Below are 17,222 nucleotides of genomic sequence, written 5' to 3'. Positions count from 1 at the left end.
GGGGTTGATCCTCTGTCACCTGCATGAGCTCCTTCTCATCTTCACCTTTAAGCGTGGAGTGTGGTCCAGGAGAGACCCCTGTCAGCAACCACTAAGCCCCGCAAAACTACGAGGACGTGTGCATCCTGTTTCTTTCATTGCGGGCAGTGTTTCCAAGGTTCACTCACGTCGCGAGCGTGCGGCCGGTACTTATGGTTCGCTTTGCACACGACACTTTTTACTTTGTGATGCCCTATTTATTTTGCCGATTGGTTGTTCCACTGTGCGTGCCCCCACTAGAACGGGAGCTTCACAGCTACTGAGCGCCTGGTCCTTCTCTTCGCTGACCCAGCGCAGGCGCTTCCTGCCGCCTCCCGAGCCCCCCGGACCGGAGATGAGGCACCTCCGCCACCGCCTCCAGCCCCCCGCCCCGTCCCCACAGGGCCCTGCTCAAGGTTTCCCCGAGGATTGCGCTCCCTCTCCGCCCCCCCCCCGCCCCCCCACGTATGCCCCAAGTGCTCCCAACTGTGCCAGAACCAGCCCTGGCGCAGAGCAAACGCCTGCTACCACGGATCCGGGAGACTTGCAAAGTCTGAGGATGCGCTGGTCTGCGCACCAGGACTGCTGCTGCGAGCCTCTAGGCCAGGGGCTCAGCGGGGGCCCTCTGGGGTCCCCTGGGGTCCCCCTCGGGAACGCAGGGCCCGCGGCGCTGGCTCCCTAGGGCGGGGGTGCAACCGGGATCCGAGCGTCCGCGCCCGCCCTTCTGAGCACCTGTCGGCACCTGCAGGCTCCGAGGAGCCGCGCGCCGCGCTTCGCCCCGCCCTCGGGCCCTGCATCGCCCCGCCCCCGGGCCTAAGCTCCGCCCGGGGGACTTTTGTCCGCGCCCGGTCGCCGTCCGCAGCGCGTTGCACTTCCGCCTTCGCCCACGTGGTCCGGCTCGGGCTCGTTCCGCCGCGCCGTGAGTGGGGCCGAGCGGGTGCGCGTCCTTCTGGTTCCGGCGAGAGTGGCCGCGGCCTCCCGCACTCCGGAGGGAGAGCCGGCCGGGCGGGGCGGGAGGGTCGGGCGGGAAGGGCCGGGGAGGACCCGGGGGAGGGCCGGGGCCGGGCGCGCGCCCCCCGCCGCCCCCCGGTCGCGCATGGCGATCCGAGTCGTGCGGGCGGCGGCCGGGGCCGTGAGGAGAGCCTGCGGACCGTGCAGCCCGAGCCTGGGACCGCGTCTGCTCCGGTAATGACGGCGCGCTCGCCCGGGCCCGGTCTCCAGCCTGCGCCCCGCCGCGCGCGGCCGCGTCGCTCACGCCGTCCGTGTCTCTGCAGCTTGCCCCCCATGGCCGGGAACGTGGAGGCCCCCGCACCCGTGGGCGCCCGGCCGGAGCGCGACCCGAAGGCCCGGGGTGGCTGGCGGGGCGGGGCCAGGATCTGGGAGGAAACGGAGCAGCAGGCGAAGAAGCTCCGGAGCGCCTCGGACGCGGAGCAGCACAGGAAGCTGCCCAAACGGAAGATAGTGCTGCTCATGGGCTATTCCGGGAAGGGCTACCACGGCATGCAGGTGTGCGGGGCCGCCGTGTGCCGGGGACAGGCAGGCAGGTCGGGTGAGTCCCCTTGGGCAGGATTTCGGTCGGAACCCAGGCGGCTCTGAGCCTTGCTCTTTCCCTGGGAGATGCCACGCTGGGGGGCTTTCACGGACCCCCCGGGCGTCCAAGAGGCCCCCTCTGCCGCTGACCATCGTGTGGCCACGGGCAAGCGATTGATTCAAGCTCTTCGTGCCCTTTTCTCATCCATAGGCGAGGGGGGGCGGCTGGAAGACTCGGCTGTCTTGTTTGTCAGATACATTGAGGGTCAGAGCCTGTGGGCAAGCAGAATTCTCTTTTCTGTGAGAATAGGAGGGCCACCTTGTTGATGTCACAGAGTCCTGCGGGTCCTGGAGTCTGGTTAGGGCAAGATCTGAGGGGCAGCATTATGGAGCTTCTAGAAGTCATGGGTGTCCTTTCCCAGCACGCATTAATCCCAGGAGGTTGTGCAGGCTGGTCGTGTGAACTGAAGGGTTGAGGAAAAGCCAAGGATTCCAAGTCCAGCCCTGGCTGGCAGTGTCCTGGGGTGCGCTTCTCCCTGTGTGTCCAGAGGCCTTCCTCCCTGTGGGGCTAAGACAGGGTGTCCCTCTGCACCCAGCCGCTGCAGACAGATGGGTCTCCAGCAGGAGAGGTGCTGGTTTCGGATCTGACCAGGTGGGAGGAAGCAGCATCTCGGGTGATCCTTGCTGTTGGCTGTTTTCACCTGGCTGCCCGGGGTGGGGCGTTTCTAGAGACTGTGGGTACCCTCCGGTAACTGTCCTACCTGCCATGGGTGGGGAGGAGCTGCGGTGTCCCCCCCCCGGGCCACAAGTGTGGACACAGCACACAGGCTCCCTGTGTGGAGCATCGCGGGCCCAGGGCTCCCACCTGTGGGCAGTGACTGAGTGAAAAAAACTGGTTTTCTATTCTTTTCTTCAGAGGAACGTTGGGTCCTCACAATTCAAGACCATCGAAGATGATTTGGTGTCTGCCCTGGTCCGGTCGGGCTGTATTCCTGAAAATCACGGTGAAGATATGAGGAAAATGTCCTTCCAGCGGTGTGCCCGCACTGACAAGGTAGGCACCGTCTCTGCGCCTCCCCCGCAGGTTCGAGCAGCGCCTGAAGCTCCTGGGCGGCGCTTGTCCTTGACTTCACAGCTTCGCGGCTTTCCTTGTCAAGACTCGCGGCTGCGAATGACCGGTGCACAAACCAGACGCGCCGAATTGGAAGGAACTGAGAAGTTCTGGAGTGTTTCTAGTCCAGGTGTGGCTGGACCTCAGTGCTCCCTGCTGCCCACACTTGGTTTGCGTCCTGTTTGTGAATCCTCCTCCCTTGCCCCTGTGGGTGGCATGGTGGCCACAACATCTGCCTTAGATACAGGTGTCTCAAGCTTGCCAGTTCCTGTGGGATTGTAACGTGAGATTTTCTGAAAGGGGAGAGGAAACAGGTGAAACTGGTTTTAATGGTTTTATTTGAGTCCGTATTTCCAAGATAGCCTTCTTTCAACACGTGGTCAACATAAGTACAGTTAACACAGTTCCCATTGCGAGTGTGCGTGCGTGCGCATGTGTGTGCGTTTTGGCAGTGTGCTGGGTGCTCAGGGCTCAGGGCTCATCACCACCACACTGGCCACATCTGGTGGACTGGGGAGCCTCGGTGGCCGTGGCCCGGTGCTGTCCACTCAGTCCTGAGATCAAGTCCCACTCTGTTGTCTCATTGGCTCACGTGTCTGTCGTGGGCTCAGTCACGGCTGGTGTGGCGGCCGTGCTGGGTGGTCTTGTCCTGTCGTGGGACTGGCCTGGGCAGGAGCTCCCTAAGGAGACTGGAGGGGTGCAGGGCGGGTGGGTAGGGCAGAGGGCACAGACCCCAAGCTCTTTGCTGGTAGACGTGAGATGCATAGTGTGCACCAAGCCTTTTGCCCCTGCTCCGAGACCCTGGCCCTGAGATGCCTCTGTGGCTGCCTGAGGTCACCGTGGGTCTGACACAGACACGGGTAGCTCGGGGCCCTGAGCTGCTGAATAATGCCCCCCAGGGTCTCGAGGTACCCAGATCCCCCGGGCTTGTGCGTCAGGCCGGCGGGACCCTGGAACTGGTGCTGTTGAACAGACAGGGGAAAAAGGAAATGGGGCCGCGGGTTCATTTCTTGTAGGTGATGCGGAAACACTTCAGGGTCCTGGACTCCCTTATGGTTTTCCTCTTCTTTTTAACTTTTGCACTTAGGGTTCTCTGGTTGTTTTCAAGGCAGAAAACAGCAGATATTTGCTTGAGCTGACAAAGAGCATCTCAGAGCGTGGTGCTCAATTTCCACTGTTACTAGAGACTGCTTTGTCCGGGTGTGTTTCCTCTTACACTTCGGAGAGGCTGAAGAAACCAAACTTCTGATACTAACATCCCAACACTCGTGCCTCCGGCCGCTGGGATGAATAAATGACGACATTTTGTTGGTTTCTGTTTCAGATTTTTATTTTTTTATAGTTTTAAAAATACTTACTTGTCTTGAGAGCACGCAAGCAGAGGAGGGGCAGAGAGACAGAGAATCCCAAGCAGGGTCCTCAGTGTCAGCACAGAGCCCGATGCGGGGCTCCATCCCAGAAACCCTGAGATCCTGAACTGACCTGAAATCAAGAGTCGGACGTTTAACCAACCGAGCCATCCGGGCGCCCCTGATTTCAGATATTTAAATAAGTACTTCGTTGAGACACAATTCACTGCTCACAGTTTGGCTACTCAAAGTGTGCGATTCAGTGGACTCGTGCGTTTGAAGAGTGGTGCAGACACCCCTGCAGCTGCTGTCAGGATACTCATCTCCCTGGAAAGGAGCCCACACCCCTTGGCAGTCTCTCCTGCCCCAGCAGTGCGTCCAGAAGGTTCTCATGTCAGCATGTGACTGATACAGAAATGTAGCACTGCGATCTGTTTTCATTCCTTTTTTTTTGTTTGTTTGTTTACTCTGGACTCCTGTCCACTTCCCTGTCCCTGCAAGAGAGCACATGGGGAGGGGCAGAAGGAGGAGACACAGGATCCCAAGGGGGCTCCCCGCTAATGGCGGGAGTCCAGTGTGGGGCCCGAACTCACAAACCGTGAGGTCATGACCCGAGCCAGTCAGACGCTTAATCAGCTGAGCCACCCAGGCACCCCTCGTTCCCATCCTTTTTTTTTCCTTAAGACTTTATTTTATTGTAAGATTTTATTTTGAAGGAATCTCTACTTCTAATCTGGGGCTCGAACTCCCGAACCCAAGATCATGAGTCCCATGTGCTTCCAGCTGAGCCAACCGGGTGCCCCTCCTTTTTTCCCCCCCGTTTGCTTGCTTGCTTGCTTGCTTGATTTATTTATTTATTTAAATTTTTTTTAATGTTTTTTTTCGAGAGAGAAAGCGAGAGAGCGCATGAGCGGGGGAGGGGCAGTGAGAGAGAGGGAGACAGAATCAGAAGCAGGCTCCGGGTTCTGAGCCGTCAGCACAGAGCCCAACACGGGGCTCGAACTCCTGAACCTTGAGATCATGACCTGAGCTGAAGTCGGACGCTTAACCGACCGAGCCACCCAGGCGGCCCCAGTTTCCCGCTTTAAACAGAACCTTTGGAGAGTGAGTTGCAGACATTGTTCACCCTGAAATCCAGCGCCCCGGGCACCGCCTCAGTGTACCTGTCGCTCCTGAGAACCCAACACTTGCGGGATCCCACTACCCGCCTGCGTTGGTTGTGTTCCTGATCCAGCACCTAAACCCGGGTTCGTGCCCGGCCTGGCCTTTGAGCTCCCTTTCACCTAAAATGCCTCCTGCACCTTCCTGATGTGATGGCGTTTTGATGAATGTCCTCAATCCGGATTTGTCCGGTTGTTCTCGTGGCTCAATTCGGATAAAGGTTCTGGACAGGAACGTTACACTCGTTAGAGTTGGTTTCTTCGCGTGTGTGAAGCCTTTTTGGAAAACGTGATGGGTCCACGGGCGCACGCGGCAGCGTGCGGTGAAGCGGGTGATGCTGGAGTGGACGTCTGGGTGTCTGCACTCGGGTGAGCACCCCAGAGCCCGCCCGCCCCCCAGGAGCACTCCTGTCCACTTCCCTGTCCCTGCAAGTTCTGCCGCGTTGACTCTCAGTACAGCTTTTAGGTGAAAGTGCAGCATCGGGGGGGGGGGGGTGCACATCTGGATCCAGTCATCTGTGCAGCTGGCACCCCTTCCCTGTCCAGTCGGTACCCCCTGCCCCGGTCCCCACAGGGTAACTGCGGTCGTGGCTTAGGTGGCGCGGCGGTCCCCCCTTGTTGGTGGAGGACCCGCTCCAAGACCCTCGGGTGCCTGAGCCGTGCACGGTGTGAGTCTAGCTCTGCCGGTTGCCGTGCGTGTACCCCTGCGATGGAGGGTGCGCCCCGATTCGGCCCAGCGAGGGAGGAGCGGCGGTGGCTCGGGCTCAACCAGGACCGTGCTGGCAGTGCGCCGTCCTGCGAGCTGCGTGAATGAACGGGGTCTCACGGCGCCTTGGTGTGCCACGCCGCCCTCCCCGTGGGGAGGGGACACGGGAAGTGCCGTGTGGTGAGGCGAGGGGGCGGATGGCGTGCGCGTGGGCCGGAGCGTGAGCCCCCCGCCCCCGCCACGTGCCCGAGCGAGGGTGCCCGCAGGTACCCGGAGCAGGGTGGCGGATCTTCCTAGCTTTGCCTCGCGGTCTCCCGACTAAATCGTATCTTCTTCTTCCCCTAGTTTAGGGTCCCATCCGAGGGGGACTGTGTTTCCTACTTGCCTGACGCGGTGCGGGTTTTGTTGGGATTGGAGCTCGTTCGCACCGTTTGGGCAGCTGTGCTGCCGGCCCCCTGGTGGGTGCAGCGCCCTTTCCAAAACCGCAGCTTCCGGCCGGCGCCCGACCCCTCTGCTTCCTTTGCAGGGCGTGTCCGCGGCGGGCCAGGTCGTGTCCCTGAAGGTGTGGCTGATCGATGACATTTTAGAGAAGATCAACGGCCACCTTCCTCCTCACATTCGGATACTGGGTAAGCGCTGCGCGTGCGGGGCCCTGACGTTTCACCAGGCTTCCCTGTCCTCCTGAAGGCCAGCTGCGCAGACAGACCTGGAACCACCCTTCACGTGCTGCCGCACACGCCTCGCTTTAACCAAACGCTGGACGTGCAAGTCCAGGTTCGGGAAAGTTACAACCGGCGATTATTCCCTTTTATGACAAGCCCGGTGGGGCTTTTTAGTCCGACTCTCTGCTCTTCGGTGGCCTGCACGTGCGGCTCACGTTCGCCCTGGTGCTGGGATGGTTGGTGTCGAACTCGCCGTCTGTTTCTCTTTGTCCTGTCTGTTCTGGGTTCCCCTTTTTGTCTGTTTCTTCTTCTGGACTAACATTTTTCGTAATTCCATTTAATCAACGATCGTCTTGGCTGCCCCGTTAGCTGTAACTTGATGTGGTTCTTCAGCGGTTGCTTTGGGGCTGAGGGCGGCGGTTGTCAGACTCTGCGGACGGCCGGGGCCGCGCGGCCCCGGGACCTCGGTCTCGGCCGCACGCGCTCCCTGACTGTACCCGCCCTACCTCCCCCGCCGGCACCCAGGCCGAGCGGCCGTGGTGTCGTCTGTGTTCGAGCCTGCCTTGCCGCTTCCCCTCAGCCCACTTGTCGTGGAGCCCGAAAACCACAGCGGCGTGGCCCTGTCCCTCCCCTGGGCTTGGCGCCGACGGGCGTGTATGGCTCCGCCCGGACGTGCCGGCCGCCCTGCGCGCAGCCGGCTAAATGACCGGCCGGTCGAGGTACAATTGCCGAATGACCAGCGGCAGGTTTAAGTATACAGTTGGGAGGTTTTGACGTACCTCACGTCTGCGGAACCTTCTTGGGTGAGACCCGCCCCCCACTGCCGCTCTGCTTCCTGTCGCTGTGGGGTTCTGTCTGCGGAATCAGGCAGCACGCCTGGGGCGTGGGCGAGCGCGAGTCTCTTGGGCAAAGCCGCCGCGAGCTGTGGCACAAACCAGACTCTGGGCGTGAGGCGGCCAGCACCCGTCGATTGCCGAGCCCGCGTGTGCTAGCGAAGCGGGGCCCTTGTTTGTCGTGGGGGGCGGGCGCTCCGCCCCCCAGGAGACGGTCCTGCGGGTGGCGCCTCGTGGAGCCCATCCTCGCCAGGCCTCCCGAGGCCTCAAACAGCGCGCTTCCGTGGGAGGCTCTGCGGCGCCTTCCACAGACGGGCCCGTTTCGCTAAAACAAACACCGCGTCGCGTCCCATCCAGTCAGCTTAGTGGTCAGCGATCCCTGCGTGGCATCACACACGGGGCGGCCCTGTGCACAGTGCAGCTTGGCGATGCTCGGTGCGGACGACCGTGAATTTGTAACTCAAATTCCCCCCCGGAGCGGGGCACCTGGGTGGCTCAGTTGGTTGAGTGTCCGACTTCCACTCGGGTCATGATCTCACGGTTCATGGGTTCAAGCCCCGCGTCGGGCTCTGTGGGCAGCTCGGAGCCTGGAGCCTGCTTTGGATTCTGTGCTTCCCTCTCTCTCTGGCCCTCCCCCGCTCACGCTCTGTCTCTTTGTCTCTCAAAAATAATAAACAAACGTTAAAAGAAAACCTCCCCGTGGGGTGCCTGGGAGGCTCAGTCGGTTGAGCGTCCGACTTTGGCCTGGGTCACGATCTCGCGGTCCGTGAGTTCGAGCCCGCGTCGGGCTCTGGGCTGATGGCTCAGAGCCTGGAGCCTGCTTCGATTCTGTCTCTCCCTCTCTCTCTGCCCCTCCGCCGTTCATGCTCTGTCTCTCTCTGTCTCAAAAATAAATAAACATTAAAAAAAAAAAGAAAAGAAAACCTCCCCCCGAGCAGATGCAACAGCCACGCAGACACGACCAAGAACACGCTGGCTCCCCCACGGGACAGGTGTCTCCCACAGACCTGGCCTCCTCGTCTTCAGGGGCTGCCCGCTGCTTCATTCCATGATCGTTCCAGAGCATCCTGGATCCGTTTTTCTGTGGCTGGGCTTTCTAAGTTTTCTCTGTTTGTTTGTTTGTTTTTGCTGTTAAACATGCTGCTGTCTCGGTGTCTTCGCACAGAACCAACCGCTCGTAAGGGGTGGTTTCGGGTCGCGTCACGCTTCCCATCCGCAGTGTTGTGCGTCCTGTGGAGATGAGCCTCCCGCATCTTGACAAGCCCTGGGTTTTAACACATGCCTGTGCTTTTGATGAGTGTGCGTGTGCGTGTGCGTGCGTGGCTGTGAGGTTGCACGCTGGGCGGGTGCAGGCTTGTGCGCGGAAGTCGGGCCGTGTGCGGTCCAGACACCTGTTGGCAGGAAGTGTGGTCCTCATTTGCCCCTTCTCCCCTCAAGGACTGAAGAGGGTCACGGGCGGCTTCAACTCCAAGAACAAGTGCGACGCCAGGACCTACCTGTACATGCTGCCCACGTTCGCCTTCGCCCACAAGGACCACGACGTGCAGGACGAGAGCTACCGGCTGAGCGCGGACACGCTGCGGCGGGTGAACGCGCTCCTCGCCTGCTACAAGGGCACGCACAACTTCCACAACTTCACCTCGCAGAAGGGGCCCCGGGAGGCCAGCGCTCGGCGCTACATCCTGGACATGTTCTGCGAGGAGCCTTTCGTGCGGGAGGGCATGGAGTTCGCGGTGATCAAGGTGAAGGGCCAGAGCTTCATGACGCACCAGATCAGGAAGATGGTCGGCCTGGTGGTGGCCGTGATCAAGGGCTACGCCCCCGAGAGCCTGCTGGAACGCAGCTGGGGCGAGGCGAAGGTGGACGTGCCCAAGGCGCCGGGGCTCGGCCTGGTCCTGGAGCGCGTGCACTTCGACAAGTACAACCAGCGCTTTGGCAACGACGGGCTGCATGAGCCGCTGGACTGGACCCAGGAGGAGGCGGGGGTCGCGGCGTTCAAGGAGCAGCACATCTACCCCACCATCATCGGCACCGAGCGCCAGGAGCGGTCCATGGCCCGGTGGCTGGGCACCCTGCCTGTGCACGACTTCGACGCCACCGCCCACGCGGCAGCCGGCCTGGGTGCCAAGGTGGGGTGGGGACCAGGGGCTGGAGGCGGGGGGCCCCGGGGCCGCCACAGGCCTTCCCTTTCGGGAGCTCGGCCGAGCTTCTAGCCTGCTCTGCGCCGGTGCCCCTGTGTCCATCATGCAGACAAGCAAGCTGAGCCCCAGAGGGGGGGTCACGGGGTCACACCACTGCGGACCAGCAGAGCCGGGGCGTTGGAATGGGTGGCTGGTGACCCCAAACTGTTGCTTGGTGTCCGCTCCCCGCTCTGTGCTTAGTGACCTTGGACGAAGGCTGTGCTTGGTGGCCGGCCTTCCGATCGGTGAGAGGGAGGTGTCAGGGTGAGCCCTGCTGGGTCCTCAGCACGTGTCTGTTGTCACGCCCGCTCCGGAATGTCCCACCCGCAGGATCCTGCCAGGGCCATGGCTCGGGGGCGGCTCATCCCTGCCAGCTGCATTTAGGACGGGGCGTCTGTTCCAGGCCCCGGAGCTAGTGGGTCTGCGGCCGTAGGTCTCTCCCCTGCGGGTCCTGAGCCGGTGTTCTCGGGGCCGTCATCTAGGCGTCCACAGAAACACCGCTGCGGGCACGCCTGGGGTTGTAAACTGGTGCACGCGGGTGACTAGGCAAGGCGAGTGGGCCAGGTGTGGAAAAGCAGGTGTGCAGGTGGGGTCACAAGTCGAAGCGGTGTCTGCGCGGCGATGGGGATCGGCGGAGGCTGGCCGGCAGGAGCGCCCCTGTTCCGTCTCCCCGCCACCAGAGAGCGCCACTTCGGGTGGGGGGGCGGTGGGTCATCTCCGGGAGAGGGCCGCCTTGTGCGGGAGGGTCATGTGAGGAGGGGCGGGGAGGGCCACGTCGGGAGAGCCCCAAGTTTTTCCAAGAGAAAGTGGCATTCTGGAATTTTAAGTGAAAATTGCCACTCTAATTTAGCAGGGGGTGGGGGTGGGGTAGGAGGCGGCGCATGCGCAGATCTGATGGGGGGGGCGGGGCCCACCCTCTGCTCGCCCTTGCTGGAACCACCTTTGGCTGCTGGCTGGCTGGACACCTTGAGAGAGACCTTCCACATCCCGTCCCTTGTTCCCCTGGGTCCCCCGCCCCCCAGGGAGGCAGGCGAGGACACGTGTTGGCGCTCCTCCCCGACGGGGGGGGGGGGGGGGGGGGGGGGGGGGGAGGGACCCTGGTGTGGTGCGTCCCCGCGGACCGCCCCACCCCACCCCCACTTTTGCTCTTGTTCCACAGGCACCCAGCCCCCTGGGAGACAGCGACTGAGGCGGCGGCCGGCCCACGGGTGCAGGGCCATCCTCGCCGACCCAGGGAGCCGCGCCGCGGCCCCGCAGCCTCAGGGTCCCGAGACCTGCGTCAGGTTGGGTTCCGTCGCCGGCAGGACCTGTCGCGACTCTGTTTCCAGCTCGTGCAGTAACCGCTCACACCTCAGCACGGAAAGACACTATTTTTTTAAAGAAGCAGTTTTCTTATTAAATAAGTACAAACTTTGCCTCAGGCACCCCTTGTTTTACGTTTCTGTGTGTTTTGCGTCCGGAGAGGGAGGCAGTGCCGCGTGCTGTAAAGGGACAGAGTATGACGCTGGCAAGCGGAGCCCGGACCCGCGCCGGGCCCTCGGGATGGAGCTGGGCAGTGCGGCGGCGCCAGAGAAGCCGGGCAGGTGGCCCTGACCCCGGAGCCGCCCACACGGCCTTCACCCGGTCACGTCCACCCCGGTGCTGCCCACGCTCCTGCTGGGGGGACTGGGACAGAAGAGGGACAGGGCGGCCCCTCCAGGAGCGTTCCTGGCAAAAGGCCCACCAGTAGCCTTTTCTCTCGTTGGTCAAGAGCGCGTCTCGCAGGCTGGTCTAACTGCGAGGGACACTGGGGGATGCATTTTACCCAGTGGTGTGCAACATGGCACGGAACACAAGTGACCTGTTAGCAAGACGAGGGGGATCGGGTGACGGGTGGGCAATTGGCAAGTCTGGAACAGTTCGCGTGGCGGAGGGGTGCGTTTTGTATGTGCATGCTTGTGTATGTGCGTGCATACGATGCGTGTGTACCCCTGTGTGTGTATGCACAAGCGATTGCGTGCGTGGTGCCTGTGTGTACATTCAGTGTGTGCGTGTATATGATGCGTGTGTGCCCCTGTGCATGCACGTGTGATTGTGTGCTTGTGTGTGCGTGCGTGGCGCCCGTGTGCACGTGATGTGTGCCTGCATGTGATGCGTGTGCACTCCTGTGCGTGCACGCGTGATTGCGTGCTTGAGTGTGTGCGCGTGGCGCCCGTGTGCCCATGAGATGTGTGCATGCCTGTGATGTGTGGGGTGTGTGCATGGGCATACTTGGGTGCACGGGGGGGCTGGGCAGATATTCTCGAGGTCTTCTTGAGGGTTAATAGATGGGTAGTTCGAGTAGGATCAGGAAGACCTTTGAGGATGCTGGTGGTGACCTGGGGAGGCCATGTGCAGAGGGTGAGTGAGGTGTGTGTGGGGCCAGGAAGGTAGTTGGGCCTCCTGCTGCCAGGTGGATGGAGGTGAGCACAGAAGGGAGGATTTGGGGCCGACTTGAGCTCAGTTTGAGCACTGATGAGCTGGGCGATTGACAGATGGAGCCCCCGGGGAAGGTGGGTTTGGAGGACGTCTGGAGGTTGGTTTTAGGCACGTCAGTGTCCCCTGTGATAGCCAGGGTTCTCTACTAAGTCATTTCTGGGGGCAGAAATTAGCCGAGTAGCTACTGGGACCTTGGGTTTTCCTGTGAAAGGACACGAGGTCTTGGTTGGAAGATCAAACCACTAGAGAAGATAACTCCCAGTTGTGACTGCAGGTAATTAGTGGGTGACCCGTTTAAACCACCTTGGAGGACTCATGGGTACGTGGTATTTTAAAGTAATCCACACACTTGGGGCAGCAGTGCAGAGGAGAGCGGCTGCCTTCGGTCCCTCGTTCCCAGGGCCTCTGCAGGGCCCCTGCTCCTAGTGGTTGCCGTGGCTCCTCCCAGAGAGCTCTGCACGTGTGAGCCCCTCTGACCCCTCTCTTCACACCGATGAAGGCTTACGAGGCACACTGAACTCTCATCTCGACATAGCGTGGTTTCAGAGACATGAGCATCTGCGTGGTCCTTGCTGGTGGCTCATCTTGCAGACGGCCCCGGTCTCCAGCCTGCTGCTGGGCGTCTGTCCGGGCATCGCTGTACCTCCTTGTCCACATGCAAGTATCCCCAGATGCAGAATCAGTGGTCTGATGGGTCTCCGATGGCCACTTGGTTTTGATAGCTCTTGCCCTCCATGGAAGGTGCTTGACATTGGATCCCTGCCAATATCACATGACAGGAGCTGCCCTCTGCTCCTCCTCCAGAACCCCAGGGGAGCAAGCCTGACCTTGGGGCGAGCCTCTGACTGGGTTGCACGATCCCTGAGCGTGGGAGGCCCCAGGAAGCTAAGGTCAGAATCGGCATAGTCGGTGTATCAGATGCCAGCATTCAGATTCAAGCAGGAAAGCGGTGTTATCCCAAGGACGCAGGAAGGCAAGCACCCGCACCTCCTTTCCCTGGCCTGGCCCCTGGATGAGGGAGGATCCCGGCCGCCTGCCAGATCCCCCGTTGGCCAGCATGTGGGGTGTGCACACGAGTCAGCCACCGGGGACACGTTGGGAAGCCATTTCAGCCGTATCGAGACTGCACACGGGTTTCTGGAGGGGAGGGTGTTATGCTCTGGTTCTGTAGACTTTCTGTACAGGAAACTTGGAGCTTACAGACCGGGGGGTAAGGTGGGAGGCTCAAGGACCTGGATTCGTACTGGACCAGGTCTGGAACGGTTTCCAGAACAATACGGAACTGACCCACTGAGGCACCTTTTCCTCATGCTCCCTCTGGAGGTGGGGGGACAGGAGTTCCCAGAGCTCCCGGCCCACGGCCACACACGTGGAGCTGCTGACAAGCTGCCCAGGGCTTTGGCCCAGGATGAGGGGTTCGTGTCAAGAAGTCACCACTGTCCGCGGCTCCAAGTTGAAGGCAACCCACCACTGGGCCTCCCTTGCAGGGGAGACCCGAGTTCTACAGCCCTGCTATCAGGTAGCAAGTACGGCCAGGAGCAGCGGGAGGGACGTGGTCACCTCCCTTCTACCTCCAGTGTCACACAGATGCGGCAACAGAAGGGGGCTAACTCCGCCGGGACTCTGGCGGTGGGGGATTGTGGCAGGTACGTTGTAAGTTTCCAGCCTCACCAAGCAGGAGAGCCTTCTGAAGGTTAAAAGAGCCAGACCCCAGGGCGCCTGGGTGGCTCAGTCAGTTAAGCATTGGACTTCGGCTCAGGTCATGATCTCACAGTTTGTGAGTTGGAGCCCCGCGTGGGGCTCTGTGGCTGACAGCTCAAAGCCTGGAGCCTGCTTCGGATTCTGTGTCTCCCTCTCTCTATTCCTCCCCGACTATTGCTCTCTCTCTGTCAAAAATAAATAAATGTAAAAATAAATAAAAATTAAAAAAAAAAAAAAAAAAGAGCCAGTCCCCACCCAGGCAATTCAATCTGAGGGAAGCTGTTCTTTTCCATGTGATTCTGGAACAACTAGTAGGTGCAGCTGCCCACTCTTGTCTCCTTTTTGTTATTTTTTAAATATTTATTTTGAGAGAGAGCAGGGGAGGGTCTGCGAGAGAGAAACAGAGAATCCCAAGCAGGCTTTGTACTGTCAGCACAGAGCCCGACACGGGGCTCGAACTCACGAACCATGAGATCATGACCCAAGCTGAAAAGTCGGACACTCAACCGACTGAGCCGCTCAGATGCCCCTCTTGTCTCCTTTTTATAGCCAGATTTTAGTTTTGTTTATTCTAAGGATTTTTAGTTTAACACCAGAGGGCCTTTGCACCTGCACTTTGCCCAGGCACTTTACTGCTCTGGCCTTCATTTTTGTAAATGAATTTTTTATTGAGATATAATTCACATACCATACAGGCATCCTTTCAAAGTACCCAGTTCAGTAGTTTTTAGTAAATTCACAAAATTGTGCAACCATCGGCGCTACTTAATTTCACAACATTTTCATCAACCCCAAAAGGAAATCGCACGGCCGGTTGCAGTCATCCCCCACCGCCTCTCCTCAGCCTGCCGCAACCACTAACCTACTTTCCACCTCTGCGGATTTTCCCATTCTGCACATGAAAAAAAAAAATTTTTTTAATGTTTATTCTTGAGAAAGAAAGAGACAGAGCACGAGCAGGGGTGGGACAGAGAGAGAGACACAGAATCTGATGCAGGCTCCAGGCTCCAGCCGACAGCACAGAGCCCAAGGTGGGGCTTGAACCCACAAACCGTGAGATCATGACCTGAGCCGAAGTCGGACGCTTAACTGACTGAGCCACCCAGGCGCCTCTGCACATTTTATATCAATGGAATTACAGGATATGTGGCCTTCCACGTCTAGATTCTTCCGCTGAGTACTGCTTTCAAGGCTCATCTATGTTGTAGCAGGTGTGCTAGACACCTGCTCCCTTTAATTGGCTGAGTAACAATCCGTTGTATGGACACGGCCACATTTTATCCATTCATTTGGGTTGTTTCCATTTCTTGGCTGTAGCGAGCAACACTAAGAGTATTTGTGTGCATGTTTTTGTGTGGACATGTGTTGTTAACTTTCTTGGCTATACACTAAGGGAGTGGAACAGCTGGGTCATATGTCAGCTCTGTCTTTAACTTGGAGGGGTGCCAAACTGTCTTCCACAGAAGCCGTATCATTTGAGATCCCCGCCAGCAGCGTCCGAGGGTCCCAATTTCTGCGCCCTCGCCAGCACTTACTTTTTCCAGGTCGTCTTAGCAAAAGAAGGGGTTTTGGTCTGGATGATGTTGAGTGAGGAGTCCGTTCTTTTGGGACATATCCACTCAAGTCTTTCGCCTGCTTAAAACTCCTTTGTCCCGGGATGCCTGGCTGGCTCCGGTCCTGGTCTCGGGGTTGTGGGTTGGAGCCCCTTACTGGGTGCAGAACTTAGTTAAAAATAAACTATGTTAGCTAACTTGACAATAAATTACATTAAAAAAAAATGGTATGAGACACAGATGTAGTCAATAAACTAATTAAAATTTAAAGAAAGAAGAAACTTTAAATTTTTTTTTTAAGTTCAATTTTTTGAGAGAGAGAGAGAGAGAGACAGAGAGAGAGAGAGAGAGAGAGAATCCCAAGCAGCTGTCAGTGCGGAGCCAGACGGAGGGCTCAATCTCACGACCATGAGATCACAACCTGAACGGAAATCAAGAGTCGGGGTGTCAACCCACCGAGCCGTCCAGGTGCCCCGCAAACAAGCTCTTTAAAAATCGTTTGTTTGTTGATTGCTTGAGTTGTGAGCTCCCTGTCTGTTTTGGATCCAACTCGCTTATCAGGTGTATGCTTTGCAAATATTCTGACCCCTGCGATGTGGCGTCCCTTCTCAACAGCCTGTGGAAGCGCCAGCGTCCTGGTTCTCACGACGCGGGGTCTGGGGACGCCGCTCTAGCCCCGCCCACCCTCGGGGCCGAAGCGACGGCTGTGCACTCCGCCACGCCGGTCCGCCAACGGCCCGTCGGCCCGCCCCTCTCCCCGACCGCTCTAGCCCTCTGGCCGTCTCGTCGCCTCCCTCCGCGCGACGTCACTTCCGGCTCGCCGTAGCGGGCGCGCCGCCGCTTCCTCCTCCCGCGGTCCCGGATGCGCCTAGCGGAGCGGCGCCGCCTCGACCGCCGCCCCAGGCCTCAGCCGGACGCGGCCGGAGTGCGGTCCAGCCTCGGGTAGGTGAGGCCGCGGCGTGACCGGGGACGCTGGGGGTCGGGGTCGGGAGTCTTGCGGTTCGCGCCCGGCCTTCTTAGAGCCCTCCCCCGCCAGGGGCGTGTAGTCGGGGGCGCGCCGGGGTTGGGGGGAGCTGCCGGGAGTTGGGGGGGGCGCTGGCGCGGGGGCGGCCGGGGGTGGAGGTGGCACCGGTTTTGGCGCAGAGACGCGATACGCGGAGACGGGATCGCCGGGGGAGGGGCGCCGGGAGTCGGGCCTGGCGGGGGTGTGTGAGGGTCGCCGGGGCTGCGGGAGGGAGCGTTGGTGCGGCGCGGAGACGCGGCCCGCGGTGACGGGGCGCCGGGGTGGGTGGGGGGCGCTGGCGCGGCGCAGAGATGGGGCCCGCGGTGACGGGGCGCCGGGGAGGGGGTGGGGAGGGGGCGCAGAGGCCGGTGGCGGCGCTGGCGCAGGGAGGTGGCCCGCCGTGATGGGGGCGCTGGTGCAAAGATGCGGCCTGAGGTGACTGGGCGCCCGGGCGAGTTGGGGGGCGCCGGCGCAGAGATGTGGCCCGCCGTGATGGGGCGCCAGGGCGAATTAGGGGGCGCTGGCGCAGAGACGGCGCCCGCGCTGACGGGGCGCCCGGGTGGGTGGGGACGCCGTGAGGGTGGAGGAGGCAGTGGCGCGGCTCAGAGACCCGGGTGCCAGGCGGGGCGGCTCTCCAGCCCTCACTGCAGGCAGGCCGCGGGGTCCCGCGTGGTCTCAGTTAGCTGTTGGCTTGGCTCGATTTTTGTTTGGTTCTGGAGTCTGCACGTCCGACATACTCAACAAGGATAGGCATTCCCCGGTGCACGGGTCCTCCTGCGCGAGGCGTCCCTCCTTCACGGATGTGGGAACAGGTGCAGAGGGAAAGTGACTTGTTCGAGTCCTTCTGTGGGGGACACCTGGGCCGATGCAAACCCGGCTCATTTGGACGCGGCTGCGCGCTGCGCACTAGCGTAGTCGGAATGTTCGAGGCTCCGCTGTGTAGCCAGCCCACTTGGGCT

The 17,222-nt window shown here is 60.4% G+C and overlaps 2 protein-coding genes across 4 annotated transcripts in view; both read left to right on the top strand.

The window, feature by feature from the left end:
* Positions 1–864: 864 nt before the first annotated feature.
* PUS1 (pseudouridine synthase 1) lies at positions 865–10,973 on the top strand. 3 transcript variants are annotated; one of them, XM_053901870.1, is made up of 6 exons: positions 865–937; positions 1,293–1,524; positions 2,465–2,602; positions 6,401–6,503; positions 8,807–9,498; positions 10,709–10,973. In XM_053901870.1, the coding sequence occupies exons 2-6, from the start codon at positions 1,303–1,305 to the stop codon at positions 10,736–10,738; spliced, it is 1,185 nt and encodes a 394-aa protein (XP_053757845.1). In that variant the 5' UTR covers positions 865–937; positions 1,293–1,302; the 3' UTR covers positions 10,739–10,973. The 3 variants fall into 3 exon arrangements, with proteins under 3 accessions (XP_053757845.1, XP_053757844.1, XP_053757843.1); XM_053901869.1 differs by having other exon boundaries at positions 866–955; XM_053901868.1 differs by lacking the exon at positions 865–937 and adding an exon at positions 1,041–1,203.
* A 5,112-nt stretch (positions 10,974–16,085) lies between these two features.
* EP400 (E1A binding protein p400) overlaps positions 16,086–17,222 on the top strand; it is a 97,987-nt gene continuing 96,850 nt past the window's right edge. The window contains 1 exon segment of the mRNA XM_053901867.1: positions 16,086–16,202. The gene's annotated coding sequence lies outside the window, so the exon portion shown is untranslated.

Source organism: Panthera pardus, unplaced genomic scaffold (genome assembly GCF_024362965.1).
Source record: "Panthera pardus isolate Hobbes unplaced genomic scaffold, ASM2436296v1 HiC_scaffold_14, whole genome shotgun sequence".
Taxonomy (NCBI): Eukaryota; Metazoa; Chordata; class Mammalia; order Carnivora; family Felidae; genus Panthera; species Panthera pardus.
This window is presented reverse-complemented; position numbering and strand designations above follow the sequence as displayed.